General features: G+C 39.9%; 1 protein-coding gene across 3 annotated transcripts in view; it reads left to right on the plus strand.

The window, feature by feature from the left end:
* DPP6 (dipeptidyl peptidase like 6) overlaps nt 1-24302 on the plus strand; it is a 1951083-nt gene that overhangs the window by 670741 nt on the left and 1256040 nt on the right. Inside the window, exon 1 of one of the 3 annotated variants that reach the window (XM_069211131.1) lies at nt 6371-6876. The exons of the other annotated variants lie outside the window; for them this stretch is intronic. Within the exon in view, the coding sequence (XP_069067232.1) occupies nt 6820-6876 (57 nt within the window). The 5' untranslated portion in view covers nt 6371-6819. Of the gene's footprint in view, nt 1-6370; nt 6877-24302 lie in introns of those variants that run through there. 3 annotated transcript variants of the gene reach the window in all.

Consider the following 24302-nt stretch of genomic DNA (forward strand, 5'->3'; position numbering starts at 1 on the left):
TAATGTTGTTCATGTACACAGGGGTGTAGGATAGTCTAAATTTTCTGGGGGGACAGGCACAGCTTTGGGGAATTCTCATTGACACTATAGAAGGTGCCTGTTGTCTAAGAGCCAAACACTTCGACAAATGTATACAGTCACGTAGCTTTGAAGTGCAATAGCAAGAAAGGAAGACATGTAATCACAGTCTGTAAGTATATTTATTGTTAATTACATTCTACAAAGCAATTAGAAAATTTGTAAAAAGAACATGATCCCTGCTTCTTTATGCACTGAGCAACAAGGGTTGGAGAGAAAAAAGGGAAGAATAAACAAAATTTTCTTAGCCACATTCATAAACCTCAAAATGCAACTGGATTAATCAGAAACCGTTCTTTCTGCTGCAGGCAGTTATAATAAAATCCTGCACTTACATTTAAAAAAGCAATTTTTTTTTTGCGACATTCAGTACAAAGGGCAGATTCTTTTGCTGTTGTCTGTAAGTCAAATGATTCCATTGTCTCTTTATATATGTTGTATATGGCATGATTCAGTCTTTTCTGGGATGTAGTTGGCCTTTGATTTCCTCCCAGACAGTAAGACAAGATGGGATTAGGTGTTGGCAGGATGGGAGGGACAGAGCTGTTCACTGGCCCAATTACATTTCTAATGGGTTGCCTCAGCAGACTCACCAAGAATTTGACACCAGTCTGCTGTCACCCCAGATCCCTGGAAGTCTGTCAGGGGAAGAAAGGAATTCCAGAAATAGATATGGGGGAAATCTAGAAGGTTCTTACATTTCAAAGGCTGGCTCCAGCTAAAAATATTGAACTCTAAGATCAACTCTTCAATACACTCATGGATCTGTGGAAGACTACAGAAGGACTGCCTTGTACTTGTAAGCTGCTTTAGGTGTTCTTTGTTTCTCAGAGGACTGCTCTGTTGCTTGAGGCCTGCCTTGGTCTCCAGAAGACTGTCCTGTTGTTAGAGGCCTGCCTTGTTCTTGAGAATATTGTCCTTCTTCTTGAGGCCTGCCTTGTTGTTTGAAAGAGAGAAGACCATCTCTTTGAACCAAGGACTACCAGAGTGACACTAATGGTCAGGTGGCTGCTCTCACTTTATGGGCTTCAGGGACACAGAAAGCTCCAGGGGCCTCATTGCACCTGCCCAGCTGACCTGCTGCAATTGGCCCTTCCTGGAACTGCAACTGGACCTACCTGATCCCTGCTGATCTCTGCTGGAATGAGTTCCTGATCTCAAAGAGGTGCCCCTCCACATCCCACCGCAAGTCCTGGACCATTGGCTGGCATTAGTTGAGCTCCTCCTGTGAAATCCTGATTCTTTTAACTCTGCGTGCATGACTTTGAGGAGGTAACCTTTTTAAGAAGGACTAACCAGATCCATGTATCCGGCCCACACTCCATTGTGTTGAGTCTGAACGTTTGACTTTGTCCCAGTCTACTGACCAGATAGCCATGGTTAGAGCTTTATGCTTCTTGGTGCTATTTTTACTTAGACCTTTAAAATCGCATATACTTCAGTGCTACTGATTTGGGTTTTTGTCATTTTGGTCTCATTTTATTTATTACATTTTACTCTGTTTTCTAAACTGGTGTGGGGTGTTTTTTGTGTTGAGTTTTCACTTTATTGCAGTTTGAGTGCTGCATAAATATGTAACACAGTGCCTTTGACTGCTTTTGTCCCAAGCAACAGGGGGGTTAAGCACAGGTTAATTTAGTGACTTCTGTGGTTCACCCTGACAAAGACTGTGTTTGTTGCTTGAGAAGGATTTTCACCCCACTCAATCAAAAACCGGATTTCTTACAGTATCCAGCATTCAATAACCACCTACTACCCCAGGCCTCTAGAAGAGGCTTGTCAAAGAATAAAAGCACTCACAAACAATGCTATTAAAACAATCCTTGACCAGACCTCCAGTTGGCAATCCACTAGCGTTAACACCACTCCATTAAACATGGTCCTGTGTGTATGATTTAGCCAAATAACTATAGGGTTTCTAATCCCAGCTTCTCCTTTTTTTAATAAATGTATGATGTAATAAGCACTACATTACAATCTGTACAATTCTCCCAACAGCAGCATCTGTCCACAAGAGCAATCTCTGGGCATTTTCATCAGAACCTACCACACCATAACTACAGTGCTGTGGGGAATGTGTAACCAGGAACAAGAATTATTCCCAGCCTCCTCTCTACAAAATTGTGTGCTCATGGTCTAAAGTATTTTCAACATATAACTCTGCTGCCATTTGCTTTATCATTGCACAGGAGGGGGAGTGAGGATACTATCACAGCAGCTTAACTGTATTGCTTGCTCTTCTGTGGCCGCAAGGTGGAGTTTGAGGCACTGTATTCACTCAACGCAGCACAAAATATAAAACTCAGTTAAAAAAAACTTTAAACGTTTCTGTCTAATCTGCTGGAAAAATTAGTGCAGATGGATGGCATGAGTGTAGAGTGATCACAAACAAAAAAGCTGAAAATGCTGATAAATTTGACATAAAATATGCCTTCTGTATGAGATGCTTGCAAAATGAGATGCACAGTGTGTGTGTATTGGAGAGAGATGCTTTACAAATGTGAAAAGCCTGATATGAAAGAAGGATATTTATAAAACCCTGTGTGAGTGCGTGCGTGTGTGTGTGTGCGCACACGCATGTGTAATATGTTCACAAAAATTAGATGGAGTGTGTGTGAAAGACCAGTCAGACAAACAGATAACGCATGCTGTGTGAGACACAGTATACCACATGTCGTGAGATACTTTAAAATAATGAGAAATGTGTCACCGGCTTGTGAGATGCTCACAGAAATTCAGGATAGTAAAGTATGCCAAATGAGATGAGTGTGAGTGATGCTTGGTTCATAAGCAAATCTAAGGTATACACGTTAGATCATAGAATCATTTGAAACTTCATGCTGTCAGAGAGTTATTCTTTTTTGAGAGGCACTCTAAGATTATTACCACTCCAGGAAAGGTGTGCACTAGGTACAATCCGAATGTGTTGTGCTAAAGAAATATTTTTGAAAGCACTGTAAGCAATTAAACATTGAGCAACAAATTTGTAACTGTTGATCCAACATTTTAGCAAAATGTCTTTCCTGCGTCAATAGGAGAGAGTAGAACTGCACCATATCTACTATGATATGACACCAGTGTTGTCTCTCCCTGTGCTGGCTCCCATTTGTCTGCCTTGCACCAATGCATGCAACCACGAGCTTTGATGCATGGGAGTGTGTGTTTGATGTCAAGCATAGGTTTTTGTATTGGAAGAATACCCTTCTGTACAAAAACTATGCTTTAAAAGTTTAATATTTTGACCATTGTGTGTATGCTGTAAAGTGCTGTATATGTATAAAGTTTGGAAGGTTTAGAGAAAATAAAACTTTACTTATTCTTTGTGCCTTTTTTTTGTTAGTAAATAAGGCTTTGCATCAAAAACCATGAATGGTTGTATGGGAATTAAAGGTGGGAGAGCCACTGGAAGCCTGATTCTGGCTCAGCTTGAGATCCTGTTGGAACCTCGAGCCCATAATGAATTGAGCATTGGCTTCTGCCTGACACCATCCCTTTACCCAGGATGTGGCATTACGGTCAGAGCTGATGACTGTGGAACTGGGGAACTACTTTCAAATCTTGCATTGGCTCAACCTCCTGTGATTCTGGGCCAATCACTTAATCTCCCCATGCAAGTAACAAATGCATGTGATCTTCTATAATGTAACTGGTACTGACATAAAGCACTCCAATACCTTTGGGTTGACTTTGTGCTATACTTCAAAAACTGCAGAAAAATGCACTGGAAGGTCAAAATAAAGCCTTGACATAAGGATGAACATATAGATACCTATTTACTCACTTACATTAATCACAGCTTCCCTGCTTAAAATGTGTAATCTTAGGCAAATAATTTCACCAAAACTCTTTTCTCTTCATTATCGCCAATAAGAGCACATTCAAATATGTGAGTTCAGACTACAAGTGGTAGAAAACTATCACTTTTAGCAAGTACTTCCCGGTGGAGTGCTATAATGCTCCCTATTATTGCTAAAGTGTTTGCATCTTAAAGAAATACACAATTGTGCAGAGACTTTTTTTATATTTTATCTGATGTTTGTTGTATAATTTACATAGCATATATTTTCAGGGCTTGCCTCATGCACCGGCTCTAAGATGTGAGCCAGACACTTGGCTCAGCGCTGGCTCGGCTCTCCCTGTTAATTTGTTGGTTTGCCCACCTCCAAATTAACCAACTGAGGTTTACTCTCAGAACAATGGATTGCCACAGCTTAGAGAGGATCAAATTATGTGACAGTATTGACTAAATTATGCTGCAGTAAAAAGAAAGTTGTGCTGCATAATGTGACACTTTTTGTGATGGTATTACATCATTATATTACCATTTTTACAATCCTAATACTGTAAGGGCAAATGTTTCATCTCATTAGTTCAGGTTTAACTCCACAATGTTGCATATATGTTGTATGTGGTGATCAGAGTTGTGCTCCTACCGTGTGGTTTTGCTGCTCTTATGCATGCATTTGAGGTGAAAAGGGATGAGAGATAGGTTGCTCTTGACTGATTCTAATGTATGGATGGAAGAGTGTGAGTGCCTAGTGACCGATGTTTGGACTATTTTGTTATGAGATGAAGGGTACCAAACTTCAGCGGGGCAAACCCAGTGTTTCATGCAGTTAAAAGGTCCATGAGTTCACCCAAACCCCCTCAAAGCATCTTCCGTAGAAGTAAAATGCGACATGCACTTAACTGTGCAACAGGGCCTATAGCACTCATAACACTCTTAAACGCAACAATTACTTTGAAGGAAAATAGTGGATAAACATGAAGGGCTGGGTGATTAAATAAAATCAGTTATAGAACCCGATGACAAAATATATCGTTCTTTTTTAGTAAAGATTCTGATGAAATATTGTCTCATGTTATGAATGGTTTAAAGGTGCTAAGAAAATAAAACAAGCATTTGCAATGCAACAGGTCTCGCGTTTGCTCAAGTTAGAGCTATTCACATTTTAAACTCCTAACCAGACTTTTCTTGCCACATAAACTGAAAAGTAAAACAGTTTTACATAAGCAAGTCCACGGCCACCATGAAACGTGACGAAGACACACAAAAGAAAAAAGAAGTTCGCTTGTAGTGAAACGTATCGGCAAAAGTGCAATTAGCCTTGTATCAAGGTGGATGTCATGCAACACTCTCTACTACTGCCCAGTGAGATCGCACTGCCTGCGAAAGAAAGAGAAAAAGTAGTCCAGAAACCGTGCGGAAAACATGAATCCTCGTATGTTTTCAGTAGTTGGCCAGTGCGCTCAAGCAGGGCTAAACACCGGGAAAGCATGACATATACATACCTTCCACTAATGAAATTAAGTGAATTGTAAAAGGCAAGTCCACGAACCAAACAAACTCATAGGTGAGGTTAAAAGCCCATAGAGAGATTACACCAGGGACAGAACGCTTTGCGCTCAACCCTAAAAAGACATTAACGTTTATATTCTGTCTAATATTTATGTTACAGCTGCTTGGGACTCACAAGAAATAGAAAAGCGCTATAGAAATACCAATATAATAATAGAATGTAATGTCTTGCTCATTTGTATTTTAAAAGAAACTTGATACCCACTCCTTTGTAGAAGATTAGTGTGTGACAAGGTACTTCAGCAGTATAATTGTGAACGGGGAGAGATATGCTAATGGAGCCAGTTATCCCTGTTTATCTGCCCCACCAAATCTTTAAATGATACCTTGCAAGTAGGCTGAAAAGAGTGTGATACTGCAGGGGGCAAAATAAGCAATTTAAAAAAAAAACAAAGCCTCTTCTACATGTAAAAAGCCTTCCAATGACCTGTGAAGTACTAGAGCACACAGATCAGATATACCTCTGAGCACACAGATCAGATAAACCTCTGAGCACACAAATCAGATAAACCTGTGTGTCTTGGAAGCTGCAGCAGTCTGGGCTTTGCCAGCTTGGATTCGGAGAGAAGTCAGCAGCCCGATTTAAAATTCATTCGTTGTCAGTTCTGTTGCTTTTATTGCACTGAAAAACGAATGAAGTTTAAACAGGGACTGCATCGTCTCTCAGGACTTCAGGATCATTTGTCCCCTGTGTCATCCTCCCCACCCCTTGTCCCCGCGCCCCCTCACTTCCAAAATCAGGGGGGATAAATCCCCCACTTCCCCCACAGTTCCTACGCCCACGCGTGTACGTATGTGTACACACCTAGAAAGAAACACAAAGTGACCAGCCACAAAGAGAATGACATTCATGAATAAAGGACTGGCAAATGAAGCAGGCAAGTAGCAAATAAAACTTTATCCGACCGTTTTCCATGAGGGTGCTCCAAACAGGGAAAGGGTTATGTGCACTTGAACTAGCAATGCTTTCAGCTGCTGAAGCTGAGCTGCTTTCTGGAGCATGCTCAGTGTAGCCGACAGGGGTGGGAGGGGGAGGAGGGGGCAGAGGGGTGGGAGAGTGAGGGGGACCACATCACTTGGTTGTCTCTATGGTAAGCTGCCGAGAGCCGGTTGCCAAGCAGTTATCATTGTTACAGTGACGATTGCAGAGACTGTTGCTAATTGAGAAGCCCAGCATCCTTCCTTCTGCGCCGGCTTGCGTTTTCATAGACCATCTTTGGATTTTTGAAAGAAGAGGCATTTTCACCCACAATTTTGGAACGAACTAGTTATCGATTCTCTTGGCGGAGAAGAGGTTGCTCTGTGTTTATTTTTTTCCCCTTCTTCTGAGCGCACACTCTCTTTATTGCTGTTTGGAACTACGGTGGGCACGAGGGGTGAACATGACCACAGCTAAAGAACCAAGCCCTCCGGCAAAAACAGCTCACCAGCAAGAGCAGGTAAACCTGTTGTGTTGTTTCCCCCCCATTTTATTGAGTCTTTGAGAGTGTTGCAAGCCCCTCGTTCCTCATCTGATCTGCAGCACAGCTGCTGGAATTAAGAGCGGCTGGCCAGCTGTGCTCTGCGTTTTTGGTGTTGCTAGTTCAACAGCTTGCCTCTTAGAATGCGTAATTTAGACAGACAGCATAACCGTGTTGTTTTCTTCCGTTGCGCTGTGTGACGCGCAAACCCGTACTAAACAATATGCTGAGTCTTTTTGGAAAGTTACTAGGCGGGGAGAGGGGATCTTCGAATAACTTTGTGGTTTGTGGACGTAAATAGACTAATTCATGTATCCTTTGGTTTGACACCTGATAAACGTGTGAAAAGTGAGCGTGGTTTCAGTGTTCACGCGCTTCTCACAGGGGCCGTGCGCACACAGGTTTAAGTCTCGGCGCTTCCGCTCCGCCGCCGGATTCCTGTCAGACTTACGTTGCCGGTGCCCCGATTTCATGGTCCGTGGAAGTGGCAACTTTCGCAGCTGAGGCGGCGAGCAGCATGTTATTTATGATGAATACCCGGTATGCACGGAAACACTACAACGTGAGGTACTGGCGACATGTCTTCGAGTGCCACTTACGTCCTGCCACAAATCAGCAAGGTGTAAATCCGCCTATACCACAGCCAGCAGTGTTTGGTACGCGGATGCACCTCCGCTGCCGTGCTCCCCATGGGAGTGTAGAGGTGCCTCCGGGGTGAAGGAGCAGGCTTTTCATTGGAGGATTCCTGTTGCCCCTCCATATTCTCTAAATACCTTTGCTGTTCTAAAAATGACTTATGTTATAAGGAGTCTCCAGGGAGAATCGCCATTCATCCTAGTGTTATGCAATGCAGAGTGTTTTTTTTAGTCAGCGATTCGACAAGTTGTAGCTGAGTGAGGAGGGGTGTGTGTGGCAGTAGTGGTCCAAGGTGGGTCGCCAAGAGGCAGCTGGAGAAAACGCCTAAGGGATTTTCAGTGCATCACCCCATAGGTGTCCTTATGCTCGACACTCGAAATACCTGGCCACGAAAGCATCCTCAAACCAAAACTGCTACTTTTTATACAGTATTTGAAAGTACATTATGATCAACTCCACAACTTGCATGCTTTGAAGAAAATATTAGTTATTTTCTGCCCACCTATCTGTTTTATGTTAAGCTAATTTGAGAGCATACCGTGCTTGGTTACCCTTTAACTGACATAACATGCACCCTTCTTGGTAACTGCACTAATGGGAAAGGTCTACCCATTCGTAGCGGATAAGAGAGGAAGATGTGTGAAAATCTGCCCTATACTAATGATTTTTTAGAAATGTGTCTGTTTCATCTAAAAATAGAAAAAGTCTGCACCCAATTTTGTCCCAGTTGTATTAGTCACGAAAAGAAAGACAGGACAATGTGCAGGACACAATCGGAATGGAAAACTCTTGGCTCATGTAGACAGGAGAGATGTGATGAATTTTTAATGGACAAGCAAGAAAAAGCACTATCGCATTTTAGTGAAGGCTTCCGAGTTCAGAATTTTCCGAGGCGCCGCTGCATTTTTGACAGGGACCCTGACTACCATTACAGTTAAGGCAAAGTCATGCTGTCATCGAAATGCTATTTTAAAATTGATGCACTAGCGCCCTTCAGCTCATTTTCTGCACGGAGTGTTATGGCATACAAGAGTTAGTTAGGATCATCTTTCAATGAAATACAATTATTCAGTTGTATTATAAGAATCACAGGAAGCGTGCTGATTTATCTTGTGTGCAAATTCTCACTTTACAATCAATACTGACAAAAAACTATGGAAAATAAAATGGCAGGATGTGTTGCGTTCACTTTATAATTTGTGATTGACTTTGACTATCTACGTCACATGTTATTAGAGCTAGCTGAGAAAGGTGATCCCCACTTCTGGAACATTGCAACTGAAGAAAGATGGATCTCTTACCAAAGTCATCTGATTCACCTCTAGTGAGAATGTTCAACTCAAAAACCCAATGGGTAGAATACCCTTATGCTCAGAGAGGTTAAAAAAGGTAATTGGTACTCCCTGTGACATATGATTCCATCCTTGAAACTATGAAATGGTTGAGTAAACCCATACTGTAAGCTTGGCTAAGAGGCAAGCTAAAGGATTCCCACCTTGACAGGTATAGTTTTAGGAACAGCTACTTATGCCATAAAAGAGAGTGAAGGCTCCTCTCTGGCATCCTTCACTGTGACAGCTTTGTGGTCCAATCACAATTTTGATCTCAATTGTCAATGTCTTGCATGAAAATTGAAGTTGAGTGTATACCTCTCTATCAAGAGTCTTATGAAATACCAGCAAGGGAATGGTTCTAGGAGAAAATGTCTTCCACAATAATTTTTCTGTATACATCAGTTTCATGCTTTCAAAAATTGAGAGACAGTTCTTGTCTGCATAATGCACAGAATTCCATTAATTTTGCTAGTGCAAAGAAAGCCTACAACTACAAATTAGACTAAAACAGATTTCACAAAACATTGAATGACTGTCCACAGAAATATCAAGAACTCATTTATGGGAAGTACAAATAGAAAAAGCTCATTGACGACACTGAAGACTTAACTCTCATTGAACACTAAAGTCCAGTAGACGTTTCAAATGACTATTGATTCCCCTTTGATGAAACATCTTCACTTGATCATCTCAGATATATATTAGTGATACACTTCTGAAATCACCTATGCAGAGTATGAACATGAAGAAAGTACACATCTGATCATTTAAAGTACAGTAAAGAAACAGTTTGTTTTGTGCCGTTATCTGTGGACATTCTTAGAAGAGAATCTGGAAGGTCAAAATGATGCTGACGCTCTGTATCTCACCATAGAAACAGAGAGATGGACTCTCCTTTTCATGTTCCCAAGAGCAGTCCTATATCCGCTTCATAAACCAGAATTTGTTGTCTCTATATCCGTTCCCTGAAATGAAATATGTTTCTTCAATATGCTGTCAATTGTTCCAACATACATACTATGGTTTACTGTAATAGGAGATAAACATATTTTGAATTTCAATATCAGCAGGTTTAATATTGCAGCTAAATCGCATCGTTCACATTTAATTATTGACATTGATTCAGTTCAAAATTGTGTGGATAGGGTGGTGGGATGGCGATGAAGGAAATGTTTTATTGTGCATAGCAGCAAATGGGGACGAGGTTGGACAATAATATAAAGGTGTATATAGTATGCTAATGTGGCAAGACAATTTAATTTTTTAGGGCGTTCGAAGTCTACAAGTGCTGCATGGTGAGGGGTCCTCATCCACCAGTGGCAGAGGGTTCACATCTTTGCATTAAAGTGTGGATGGAGGACGAGGTACAGCTCCACATGCATGGGATATGTGGACGAAGAAGCAAATTGAGTAGTTGAAAACAGACCAAACCCTAGTATAGGAAGTATTAAAGGAGATGGAGGTTAAGTATAAGGGCAAAATCATTCTGTATTTAGTCAGATTTGTAGTAGCTCAAAGTTGAGAAGGAGGCAGCAAAGTGCCTAAGGAAAAGTAGTGAAACTAGACATTTGGTAAGAATTTGCCAACAGATATGACAGGGAATTTAATATAGAACATGTTATAGGAGCACAAACTGAAGCAAGGGATACGTATTTGTGTAACCTATGCGAAGAGATAAAACCAAGAGCCAAATTAAAGAATAACATAAATGATACTAATGGCATAAGAAAATAAGAAAAGAGGTCTGAGGCCAGATTATCAAGTGAAAACATGATGTGGTGATAAATGTGGACAGATTCATGTGCTTTTGTACCCAAGTTTGTTCTTTGAACTGTTCAAAGAAGTTTCACACGTAATAAAAATCAGCAGGTTTTCTAATAATTCTTAAGTGTCACTTTTAAATTTGTGTGTTAGAGGACTCGATCCTACAAACGTACCCTTAGCTCCAGAAATGATCCCAAACATATGACTAAGTATGTTGTGGTTGTATTACAAAATCACTAACAAAGACAAAATAAGCAACTACAGTGTAAAATCTGGGTCACATTTGAGCTGATTTGAGATGTGGTACAAGGTGTCCTCTTTATAAAGCCCCTGCACTTTGAAGTGCCTGATTCGGAGGCGGGCTATGGTTGACATCACTGAACAAAGCCCTGTTTCTTCTCGCCTTCTGGTATTTCTGAGTTTAATGCTTGGCACTGTAGGGTTGTGGCATGTAAGCAATCCTGTCATCTTCAGTATAGCCAAGGACCCTGTTTTCCCCCATCCTCAAGCCAAGGGAGTCGTGGAGGATCCTTCCATCTGGCCAGGCAGTTGTGGCCAACTAGGAGGAAACCCAGGAGGTTTCCCTGGTTGGAGACAATAGTGGGAGTATGTCTCTGCCAGCGTGAGGTATGAGTCCACACCTCCCTGTAGCTGTCAATTAGAGAATAAAAATGCTATGCAGTAGCCACTACTTTCTGCCACCTTTCCCATTGCTTTGGATATAGGAAAACCCAGTGTAATGCACTGAAATAATTCAATGTAAAGACAATATAACACATATCCTATTTAGCAATAGGCAGTTGACTCCTGAGTTTCATTTACATCATGATCAAAAGAGTGTCAAGAAACTACAGTGATTATAAATATACCATTGTCCATTGCATATAGAAACATAAATAATGTAATTAATGAGGTCAGCTGAGCAGACAATACATGACTTTAGCAACTACTTAATTGGTTGGGTAACTGACCGTAAAGAGTGGAAACAGAAGGACAAATGCACATTTTTCAAGATAGAAGAATAGGTAAAGGCGATAGGCCTTATTCCGAAAAACAGACAAACATTTACACCCACAACTCTACTATCTCACACAAGTGCAGATTTTCATATTCTTGGAATTCGCAAATGTTTTTTCAAGTAAAGCCTGGAAATTTGCTCCAGTTACAGATTTCCAAGTGTAACCATGGACAAATTTTGGGGATTCCTTATTTCTCAGCTGAAAATAAACACACGTCGTTATTTTACACTGGAAAATAAATTTTGCTGCTGAGAAAACTGGAACCTCCCCATTTTGGGGGTTATTTTCAACCCATTCAAATTCTGGAAACTGACTTACTGTTGCTGGCCACAACTTGAGTAAATCGCCATACATTTCCAAGATTGAAAGGGGTCGGAACTTGGTTTGTGAATACACACAAACCTTTAGGGCAATACTGCCTTAAACACAGGTGGAGATGTGCTCATACAGAAACTTTCATGTGAATCAATCTTATAACGAAGGCAAAGCATGCGTTTGTGAATTGCAAAAGTGGTTTTGCATTTGTAAAAAAAATTCCATTTCCATGTGTAAATTAGACTAACCTTGCACATAGTTTTGTCATTAAAGCCCTGTGTCTTTGCAGCACCGGTAGAGATGGGCAGATTAGGACAGGACAGTCATTATTTGCGTTCAATCTTATTTTAACATTGCTTTCTCTTTCAATACCTTCTGTAAAAGAGTACGACATTGTGGGTACAGTCTGACTTGAGTCTCCCCTGAAACCGAAATTAATAGATGGGATTTATTACCTGCTGCTAATCAGTTCAACCGTGGTGTAAAGGCCCAGCACACAGTGAGCAAAATTGTAGTCACAGCGTGTGTTTACTAATAACATAGTGAAGAAACCATGTACTGGCACCATTACAAATGTCCTTCTCAAAATTTGTGAGATTTGGAAATTTCTATTTCTGTTTTAATCAGGTGCTAAACCTTGATTTTTTGAGCTCGAGAGAGCATATATTTGACTCAGTTCCACCTTCCACTGCATGGACTATGGACGGAGGCGAAGAAGAGAGGGTCTATATTTCCATCTCTAATAGCCTCTTACTGATCCATCTTTGTATACTTTTGTTGTGTTTCATACACATAATATTTATCACGCATTTGGCAATAGACTGGGTAGTTATGGTTAGTGGTCGGGTTCCATTTGAAAGGTGCTTTTTGGTTTGCTTATATGCCATTTGACAAAAGCATGTAACTAATGATGGTAATCCTCTTATTAAGTGTGACGGATAGTGTGTAGTAATTTGATGGTAATTTTTATTCACGACAGTGAGAATTTGTTAATGGAAATGTGGTTCAGCAGTGTAATACAACATTCACGATCAAGGTGAATATTTAGAGCAACTACTTTTTGAAAGATGGAGCAGCTTATGTGAAGCCATTTCATTGGCTAACTTAAAATACTATACAATTATAGCACACCATAATGTAATATTCCACACAGGAGCGGGTGAATGGCTCAATCAGTTACTCAGACAGTGATGGAATTTGGTGTGACCGGCTTGTTGCAAGTTGAAATGCCGAGAAGATCAACTCCGCCTTACCCTATTTCAGGGTTGAAAACTGAGTACTGTTGAACTGTGTAATAGTAACACCTGTATTTGCAGATACTACATATGGCAAAACACTTCTCAAGTAGCACTACATAACGCATGTTATAATTATATGATCCTATACCATAAACCATGCAGGTCAGATCGAGACTCAAGCCCCACCACTTCTAACCCCTTGATTCACGTATTGTCCTGTTGCCCTCACTTCTCCCAAACTCACTTGTGAACTTTGCTTCATAGATATTGACTAGGGTACAATATCCATGCCTAACGATGCTTTTGTGTATGATGTGTATTATTCCTAGTAAATGCCTATTGGAGACAGTTGTAAGAGTCACCAGCAACCCAGCCACGTAACTAGGTAACCTGACTTCACAGCCCATGTAAGTCTGAAATATGTATTTTTTGTGCCTTGAAGGAACCAAAATTGCTCAGTGTGACTGCTGCTGTATATTCCTAATCAAACCCTTTAAGGCCTGAAGCAATGAATGTACGCAGTGTGCAAAATAAAAAGCCACATCAAAGAACACTACGGTTTTCGATAAAAAAACACACCACATATCCTACTTTATTATACCATCATATAAATTACTCCATCAAACTATGTCATACGGTTGAAAAATAGTATAAAAAGTGTATCATTGACTTCATGAGCACCGCAATGTATGCAAACGTGCCACACGGGACATTTTGAGAACTGTAGCTTGTCTTTTTGTGATAATTAATACCATGTTAAATCTACAGGATGTGCAGCGTTCAGATGCAGTTGGGAACCCAGAGCCTCTCATGTAAATTGAATAACGGATCCATGTCTGTGTGTATTCAAATTATTGTAAAATATTGTCCCCATTGGGAAGTCAACCTGTCAACGAATCTGGTAATATAAACCAATCAAACTTTATTAAGGGAAATAAATCCTATGGAAAGGGTCATACTCTTCACGTGTGTGCTAAGGAAGTATTTCATTTCTAAGTGTAAATGTGTGCCTTTTCAGCATAAAGAAATGCAAGTATTTGATGAAAACAGACCATTTCCAGTGATCTTATACCCAGAGTTCAAATGCTGTTTGAGCAGATTCCCCTAAAGCTAAGTCACTACCCCAAATCCAATCTGGTTAGAAGACACCACGAGATAAGACATTTGTTTGTTGAGTTCTTACTGTCATTTCTGCATGGAAAGTATAAGATGAAGTCCAAATCCCACGGTATTTGGGGTTTTAGCTAGCATACTTACGCGATATACTGTGTTTGCCTTAATCACAGCAAATAATCCCGAAATGGACTTCCTTTCAGAGCAGAGGAGCAGCGCGAATCCGAAGCGACTCTAAACAGTAATGCTTTGCACATCTCTCGTAGGATCTGGATTTGCTTTTCATGGGATGAATGACAGTTTCAGGTTTGCGAGGTTCAGAGAATGATTCTGTTAAAGCCTCGAGCTGAAGTGGAAAAACTTGGGACCTTTGCAGCTCTGTCCATTTTGTCCTTAGCACTAGCTCGGTTTTCAAAAGCAACACATGGCAGCCGTTTCCCGTCATTGAATTGACAATGGGTTGCTATTATATCCGTTGGGCCCGATTAGCGAATCAATTTTCGGCTGTATACCGGAGTTTATGGCTAAAAATGATCCTTTTGCGTCTGATGACTATCCACAAAAGGATACCTGTCAAGCATGAAGGGTTTTACTACTGTGTAATTCTGTTCCACGACCGTGTGCAATTACACAGTAGTAAGTCCCCACACAAAGGGTGGGGAGTGGGCGATCAAGGCCTGGTTTACCTTGAAGATCCGTGAATGGCCACAAACTCATAAGTTTGCAGACGTTCACAAACGCATCCTCTGCAATTTCCTATCATTGAAATGGTTGGAGTAAAAGGCTGGAGTGGAAGAGGGTTGGAACAATCTCAAACGTGGTGGTGGTTTAGGAAAGGAACTTTCTATAGTGAAGAAAAGAAAAACACCATATCCATTTGCAAATCAGGCTTACTTTCCCCGATGCACAGCTATACCCTGTGTATGATACTACACTGGGGAGATAGAAATGTCACACTGTATTTCTTGCAGACCTGTGATTCGAGCAGCCTTCTAGGCACACTCTCGGGAATATCTGTGGATTTCCAAAGGTCTTGCATTTACCTGTGCATAGAAGCATACCTCTTTGTATAAATGTGCTATGCGCTATTTTTTATGAATTGACTCCTTTGCTGGTGAGCAGGGACAACCACTGCAAGACATGTGGTTCATTCCTAATGCTTTAACGTTTGCACCGATCCAGGGTTAATTTGAGTCACTGACGTAAACGTTTTTTTACTTAACGAAGTTTGTGGTTTTGAATTTTAGTACCTTGATGGAATGTCTGGTTCTTCATGCAAAACATGAATCAGTGAGGGAAATGTATGTAAAGGCAGCCATGACAGATACATACTTACCATCATTAATGTTCTTTGTATTTTTAATCATTATATTGGTTTTATGTCACTGTTTGATCTTCAGTTAAAGGCTCTAATCATGGTATTTGAGAATAGTTTTAAGAATAGGGAGAACTGGGCAAAGAATTGCTACTTTCTGTTTCCAGTGAAGATCGGTTTGTATTGATTTGGGGTTAAGAAAAGCTCCAATACCAAAAGGTGTGATTTCCCACAGAGGAGAACAACATCATTTTGTGGTTCAATATCCAAGGGATTACCTTCGGCCTGTCCTTGTGAATTCCAACTTCCATGTATCTTTTCTCCTCTAGTTCCAGTTGTACACATAGATAATATACATACCAACAGGTACATTCATGTGTCTCAAAATATTTGGTTTTGTGTGATACAAAACTATTGGCGACATGTCCATTTATGAGAAGTGAGTAAAATTTACTTTAGAATTGAAAATGATACCAAGAATTGACTTTGTGTTGATAAGTTAATTCGTTTTTGTCTCAGGTGACTCACTCTTTCCTACGAATAAATACATTCACTGAAAAAACAAAGGTTAAATTGACATTGTAGTTTGGTGAAAATGTCAGTTAAAACTTAACGTTTTAAACTAACAAAAACACTGAAACTCACTAGCTGTGGTTATCTCAACTAACTATAGTGTGCCCTAAAGTAACTATAACTTGTGCCTCCACCATGCATTGTTGATATCAATGAAGTCAATTCAGGTAGTGCAGTGATTTTTTCAGTGATGTCATACAACGTCATGAGAGCCCCGGGGCCTAAAAACAGCTTGGTGAGGGGCCACACACCTGTTCCCCATAAAAAAAGAAATTGGTCCAGGAGGATGGTTTCTTGGAGCATAAAAATGGCTTGGGGAGGGAGGCTGTGATCCTCTGTAGAGCTAAGATACCGTAAAAATATTTTATAGGCACCAGGAGAGGTCCCCCTGCTCATGCCACTAATTGTTTTTTTGGTTTATATATTTTTTGATAAGTGTCCCGGTGCCTAACCTGGCCATCAACAACAAGCCCAATGTTGTGGTCTTTTGGGTAAAGTCCCAATGCCACATGCCCGCCTCTCCTTTTAGAATGTTTGCTCAGCACCCCCAGGCCTTGGCCCACCCAGTAGGTGGTTAAAATTAAAAAGAGTGGGAGCCAGCCTTCTTTTTCTTATTGGCACTATGGCTCCAGTAAGGTTAAAGAAAATGTTTTTGGCACTGGGACCACTTTCTGCAGGCCTAGGGAGTACCTACCCTGCCCCTTATTGTAATTGTATATCTGTTTTTTAATCCTTTTTCGTTGGAGAAGGGACTGAGTCTTTGTTAATGTGGAGGCAGTCAGTCAGATCTTATCCTTAGATGGATCCATGGATCCTATGTCGAATGATATAGACATGCATTTTAAACTTTAATTTCTCAAAAAACTACTGAACAGATTTACAGCAAATCAAAAAATGCACACTTTCTAGACCAAGATCTAGCTCTCTGCCAAAGTTGGCGGAATTCCATTCAGCTGTTTTCAATGTGGTAGTAGTGGTAGTGCTAGTAGTAACCTTCATTCCATGATTACTTAAAATCATTGCACAAACACCTGCCTATAAATATCACACTGTATTGCATATATAAAACAACATAAAATCACCATAAAGCGGTTTGGATGTGTCTAATTTTCCCAGGGAGAAATGCCATGGGGAGAACTTGTTTTGGGACCACCCTTTTTCTCAGCCCCTGCTAGGTGGATCACCCCAAAACTTTCCAGTAGTAGGAGCTGAGGTGGGTGACATTTTTTTTTTGTTGAAAGTTTTTTGAAGATTTGCCAAATGGCACCAACGCTATTAGCAAACCAAAAATAATCAATTTCCTATGGATGGAAATATGGTTCTAACTATAACTCCCCATTGGCGACTGCCACTGGTTTATTAATTTCTATACATAGTCACTGAAAAACAAATGTTAAAGTGGATTTGTATGTAAGTCTTGTTTGTTGAAATTCACCAGTTTTATTTGTGTAACTAATATTGCCCTTGTTTTCCGATGTCTTCATTGATGTAATATGTGAGGTCATAAGAAGTGCATCTTAGCAGTGCAAGTTATTATTTGATCAATTATGCATAAGTGGTGAATTTCAGTGTTTTATTCTTTTAAAATGGCAGGTTGTTCTACTATTTCAAGACCTACATATAACTTCACTTTAACCTTTGCTTTTTCAATGTATTTCTAAGGTTTTTTTGCATGTAAGTTAAAATTTTACTACCGTAACTTGATTGCATCCTTTAAAACTGTTTCATTCAGTGATATCCTATGTTTTTTAACTTAAAGTAACAACTTATTACGTCTGTGGCCAACTTTTAGAATGCATGCACTTCAGCTGCTCTCTGCGTGGGTTTGGCTGCAGGCCCTGGACCCAATTTCCTGTTGCTGGTGAACCGCCAAAGACCCCAAACTCACATTTTTGCTTACTGTTTTTTTTTCATTTCAGCGGGAGCCACACAGGACCATAAAGGGGGTGAGGGGATGCAGCTGATATGGGACTGTGCAGTACCAATTTTTTTTTTTTTTTTAAATATGTACCCTGGGATGGACCCTCACACAAGGGCTTGGAGGGCAGGGTACCCCTACACTTCCACGTTATATCCTTTTTTATTGTATTTTTCAGGAATCAGGGGCAAAGTCCCCGAGTCCTGTAATGGGAGATGTGACATTTGCTTTGTTGCACCAGCCAATAACATCCCTCGGCCTGGTGGGTGTACCATGGGACCAGCCAATCATAGTACTTTCTTTGTATTTTTTTGCCCTATAAAAATCCAGCAAGAATCCTGTGGCAACAGATATCACTATTTTTTAAACCTTAATATCTCTAAAACACCTGAAGAGTTATACACCAAATCACAAAAAGCAAGCTTTCTGCTAGGAATAATATAGTTTTCTGTCCAATTTCATGTAATTCGGTTCAGCTGTTTTCTCTGTATCAATGTTCAAGTTTCTCCATGGAAATTGCAAGGGAGAAAACGTGTTTAGGGGCCTCCCCTTTTTTCTGAATTAGATTTAACATAGGAAATCAATGTTTTCGAATGTCTGCCTTTTTAATGGATCTCATTTAACTATTCACCCCAAAACGTTTCAAGAAGGAGCTGAGGAGAATTAACTTTTTTTTATATGGAAAGTTTTGTGAAGATTCATCAAACCGTGCCAAACTTTAAATATAATCTCTAATACCCTGTGGTGGTCGCCACGGGGTAGTTAATGTTAGCATCATGTTTCCATAAGAAGTGCCTTTTTTTGTGTTGTTAATAGCTTTTTTCCCATTTGACGAAACAAAACATGTTCCCCCTTTTAATTTTCCATATGAACTTTAGACACAGCTACAGCCCCCACCACTGAATGGATCTGCCCCAGATTTGGCAGAAAACTACACCTTGGACCAGAAATAGTGCTTTTGGTCATTTAATGTAAACCCTTTCAGTATTTTTGAGCAATTATTGCCCAAAATCTTTGTATATCTAGGAATATGGAGCCCCGCTGATCTGACAGAGCTCCTGCTGAGATCTGATTAGCTGGCACCACCTCAACCAGGAAGTTGTGGCAGCCTTCTTAGGACTTGGGGCTCAGTTCAGAGTCCTAATAAAAGCAAAAACCAAGACATAGGGGGCACGGTAGAGATACCCCGACCCCCTTGGCCTGGTGGTGGTATTCAGGATTCAGACCTCTCCCCACGGATAATGTTTTTTTAATTGTTGAAGGGGGCATGCAGCATTCCTCCCTGAGCCTGTCAGAGGCCGTGGGGACCCCGTTCCCCTGGGCAGAAGGAAAAAAATTAGGGAGGGGGCGTGGAGACCCCCTCCCAAGGCACAATTTGGCCCCAAAGACCACATCTCCAGAGGCCAAAAGTTGAAGTGGGAAGGGGGACTTCATCGACCTCCCTATTGACCCTCAAAGAAGCATCGGGGACCCCCATACCCTGGGTCCATAACCCATTTTTAAAGGGAGGAAACCACACACACACACCCTCGAGCCATTATAGACCATGGGGAGCCCACCCTTGGGGCTGAAAATGCTAAAAAGGGGAGGGAGGCTGCACAGCCCCCTTCTGCATCATTAGAGGCCCTGAGTAGCCCCAAGCCCTGCAGCAGCGTCCTCTGCACATGACTGAATGCCCTGTGCAGCATGGGGTTTGCTGCCTTTGAGACTGATGGCCTCAGGACCTAGTTGAAGGCCAACCCCCCACCATGCATGGCCAAAGTCTGTGCTCAGTGTGGGATTTGCTGCAGGTGGAGGATTCCATGCAGGCCAGGCCCTGCAACCAACACGCCGCCATGCATGGTTGAAGGCAGTGTGCGGCTGTGATTGGATTTACAAATGGTAATATAGTATTACTTTGCATTAAAAAAAAAAAACTGGAAAATCCCTGAAATGTTCAGTAACAACGTAATGTTTTAAACTCTAAAACCACAGAAATTCACCAATTATTTTTATCTCAAGCAACTATAATTCATGCCCTAAGGTAACTATAACTCGCGCCCTCACCATGCATTGCTAATTACCCCACATATTACATCACTCATGACATCTTCTATGACATCCATTCAACATTTGCAACTAAATTATTGATAAGAGAACTGAGCATGGCTGGGGTGTGAGTTATAGTTACTTGAGATAACTATAAGTGGTGAATTTATGTGATTTTTAGAGTTTAGAAGGTTACCCTGTTACTGAACATTTTACATAATTATAACGTTACTTTAGCCTTTCTTTTTTTCAGTGAATATATATATGTGTATATATATATATATATATATATATATATATATATAGTGTGTGTGTGTGTGTGCATGTGTATATATATATATATATATATATATATATATATATATATATATATATATATATATAGAGCGAGAGAGAGAAAGATAGGTGTATAGATATAGTCATTGAAAAAAAAACAAAGGGTAATGGGTTAATGTAATGTGATATGTATGTATAGATATTAACTTGCATTAACAATCCTTTAAAAGTCACTGAAAAAAAGAAAGGTTATAGGAACATTATAGTAGGTGAAAATATTAGTCATAATGTTTCGTTTTAAGCTCAACATGCCACAGAAATTCACCAGTTATTGTTCCTTGAGTTAACCATGACTTCTGCCACCACAATGCACTGCTATTGTCCTCACATATTACATCACTCATGATATGCTCAATAACATCTTTAATGACATCACTGATAACATCTCAAATAGCAACAATGATCTTAATTGTGATGTTACTTCTTATCCTCTTTGTAGGAGAAGTTAACCTTACTGAATAAAGATAATGATTCCTAGAGACATTTTAGTGTTGTGAATAGTCCATCTAACATGAGTAACCTGAGATCCACTAAAAAATAACACACTTTGCACTGACCAATTAGTGTATCCGCATCCAACAGAGTTTATTATTATTAATTGTTGGTGACATTTGTAGCCTTCTAGCTATTCCCCCAGCACTTCTTAATTTATTGTTCACTTTATACCTTTGGCACTGTTAAAAGCCAGGCCTTTTTAAACTATCTTACAAGTATGGGGCATTTCTGTGCTTCAGTATCAGCCGAGCCAGTTCATAGGAAGGAAAAGTGGTATGCATGCATAACTTGGTTGTTAGCAGGGTGTTGTGGACTCCTTTATGAAACATGGTGGTAATGATCAGAAGCATCAATTATCTTTATCAGAATTATGTGACGATGATTCCAACCGGAGTGACATCCTTATGAATCTACATATCTGCTTACGTACAAATCACAGCTTTTTGTCCTTGTTTACAAATGGAGTAGTCCATTTAAAAGAAAAACATCGGCCAAGTGCCATGCCTTCATGCCGGTTAGAGACATAGAAAAAAGTACAGAACAAAATGTTTTTAAAGGAAAAAGAGAACATGTGACTGTGCACCTTCCAAAGATTGAATTCAGCCACCTCATATCTTTACAAGTAAGTTACATCTTACTTCCGTAAAAGGTATTCTTCTCCATCAGCCATTGACCCTAAGAAAAGCCCACTGACAAGCTGAAAGTTAAAGCATATTGCTAAACTACAGTAAAAGTTCTTTAACCCAGGAACATCTTTCCCTTGCATATCAAATTGTACCTCTCTCAGATAGTTCAGAAAATCTTTGAAAACCTTTCAGTTCACTGTAACAGAACCTTACACTCAATGAACCAGCAGATTCACACTTATTTATACAGTCTTGCCTTAATCTGGATACTGGTCTCTGGTGCACAAGACACAAACCCCATCTTGTTCACCTGACCCTCAACTAACATTAACCCTTACCTTACTCCATTGGCAGTAATCGGTGCCTTTCCCATGGGCACTATTTTACTCTCATATTCATGATCATCTGAGTCTTGTTCAATCCTTCTTCTCTCTTGTGTTCTTTAGCCTCCTTTCTCAGTTGTCCAAGTGCTTTGAAACTATTATGTTGCAGTTTGCAAAACAAAAATGAATGATTTCCTTTGCTTCACATCTTCATGCTTACACACTCAAAACACCTCTTTCTGAAACATGGCTTAAGTGGCCAAATCTAAAATGGTAGCATGGCTGTGTACAGGTTTTAATGGGGACTGCATCATATAGTTGAAGTTGGATGTAAGAGAGCTGTGGATGCTACCATTTTCATCCTCATTTTCTAATTTAATGACCTCCCCTTGAATTAGGATATTATCCGACGTAAGTATCTTTATGAGGAGAGCTCAAAGCAAAACTATCCTCTTAATTTTTGGCTGACCAGTATTGGTGATTTCCATTTCCATTTTATCTTTCCGTAGCAGCAGCTGTCTTCCTTATGATTTTAACTTTTATTGATTTTTTAATACTCCTCTTCACCTTATTGTAGTTACATTTGAAAGAGCGACGTACATGTTCAAGAACGAGATCCTCTTTTCGAGCAATTGGCAATTGAGTTATTTATGTCTGTTATTTTTTGTTTATGGATTTGTTTGCCTGCTTTTTGAGGTGCTACATACATGAGCTGGTCAGCAGAGGTTCTTGGTTACAAACAAGGGTAGCAGAAAGTGTAAAACACGTAGAATGGAACAGGTTAATTGTATGTAGTATTCACTTTATTTTCAAATGTTAGCATGTTTTTCTGCATATTCATTTTGCTTTTCTATAGAAAATGTGTTGTGTGTTTACCTTCCCTTCATATAGTTCCTCTAACATTGTGACACTTATTCTTCTTTCTCTCCCTCTCAGAGATGTTCTTTGCTTCATAATTCATTATTCCTTTATTTGTTCATGTTTCTCTTTTCACTTTTCAATACATATAGATAATATCTCTTCCTTTAGGTTGTTTTTCTGTAATTGGCATCTCCTTTTTCCATTTCTTTTTTTTTGTTGGTTTGCTATGGAGGTAGAACAATATCATCCTTAATTGATGGGTGAAATAACATCAGCTACTTAATGTGAATTTGAATTTATACATATTTATAACCACACACAGGAGAACCAATTATCAAAAATAATGCATGTTTTAATTATGTTTATAGTTTTATACACAAAATTATCAACAGGAGGGATTATAAAATCCATCCGCCTATTGTGAAGGACCAGCATTTTTGATTCTTCTGTACCTAGATTTAGATCTGAGTGAGTCCAGCAAGCTTTCACACTAGTCTAAACTATGCTCCTAATATAACTCTACAGGCTGGTGTGTCATTAGCCGCTAAAAGAGATAGTAAGTTTAAAGATTTCTCTCCTGGGGGTTACACTTGCAGAATTGTTTAAAGATAAATGTATTTTCTTCTAAAACTCCTCAAACTAAACACATTGATCCAATCTTATTTTAAAGCATATTTTAATAGAGCGAAAAATATAACCTTTAATTAAGTGAACCAATATATTTCACATTGCTGAAGTTGTAGGGGAGTCCATTTCATAAATTTGAATGTTAATAAGCATGCCTAGTGCGTTGGACCTGGTCTTTCTGTATGGTCACCCCAGATTTTGCCTTCCTTTGCTGATCCCGTTTTTAAAAACTTTTAGATCTCTGCACTTTTTGCATGCTGTCCAGTGGTAAACTGCTTGTGCTGTTTCTTGAATACATTATTAAATTTACCTCAACCTGACTGGGGTACTTGAAACTTAACTTACTTCTGTGTCTGTAGCAAATGGTACTAAGCCCTGTAACTTAAATGTTGCTGGTGGGCTGCAGCGCTTGTTGTGCCAGCCATTAAAGTAGCCTTGTAAAGCATGACTCAGGGATGCCACAGAAGCCTGTGCTGCAGTTTTATACTGACATTTTGCTCTGGCAAAATAAATCTACCTATAAATCACCCCAAAAGTAGCCGTAACACCTCATAGTGTAGGGTGCATGGTATTTAAATAGTGGCACAAGTGGGTTAGAGTTTTACATGTTCTGGCGGGCAAAAAATCTGTTGTTTTTCACTAAAAAATAAGGCTATCTCTCCCAAAGACTAACACTGGATCACCTTATTACACTTAATAAGTGCTAACTTCATTTTGGGACCAGATAGAGAAATTCTGTTTTTACTCAAGTAAATTGTACTTCAAAATCCTCTTAACACAGAATTTGAAGTTATTCTTCTCAAAATGGCACTTTTAGAAAGTTGACATTTTTCCATCCGAATCAACTGTGCCTATCTGCCAGGGTCCTGGGTCTCAATACTGTG

The sequence above is a fragment of the Pleurodeles waltl genome, chromosome 10 (assembly GCF_031143425.1).
Source record: "Pleurodeles waltl isolate 20211129_DDA chromosome 10, aPleWal1.hap1.20221129, whole genome shotgun sequence".
Lineage (NCBI taxonomy): Eukaryota > Metazoa > Chordata > Amphibia > Caudata > Salamandridae > Pleurodeles > Pleurodeles waltl.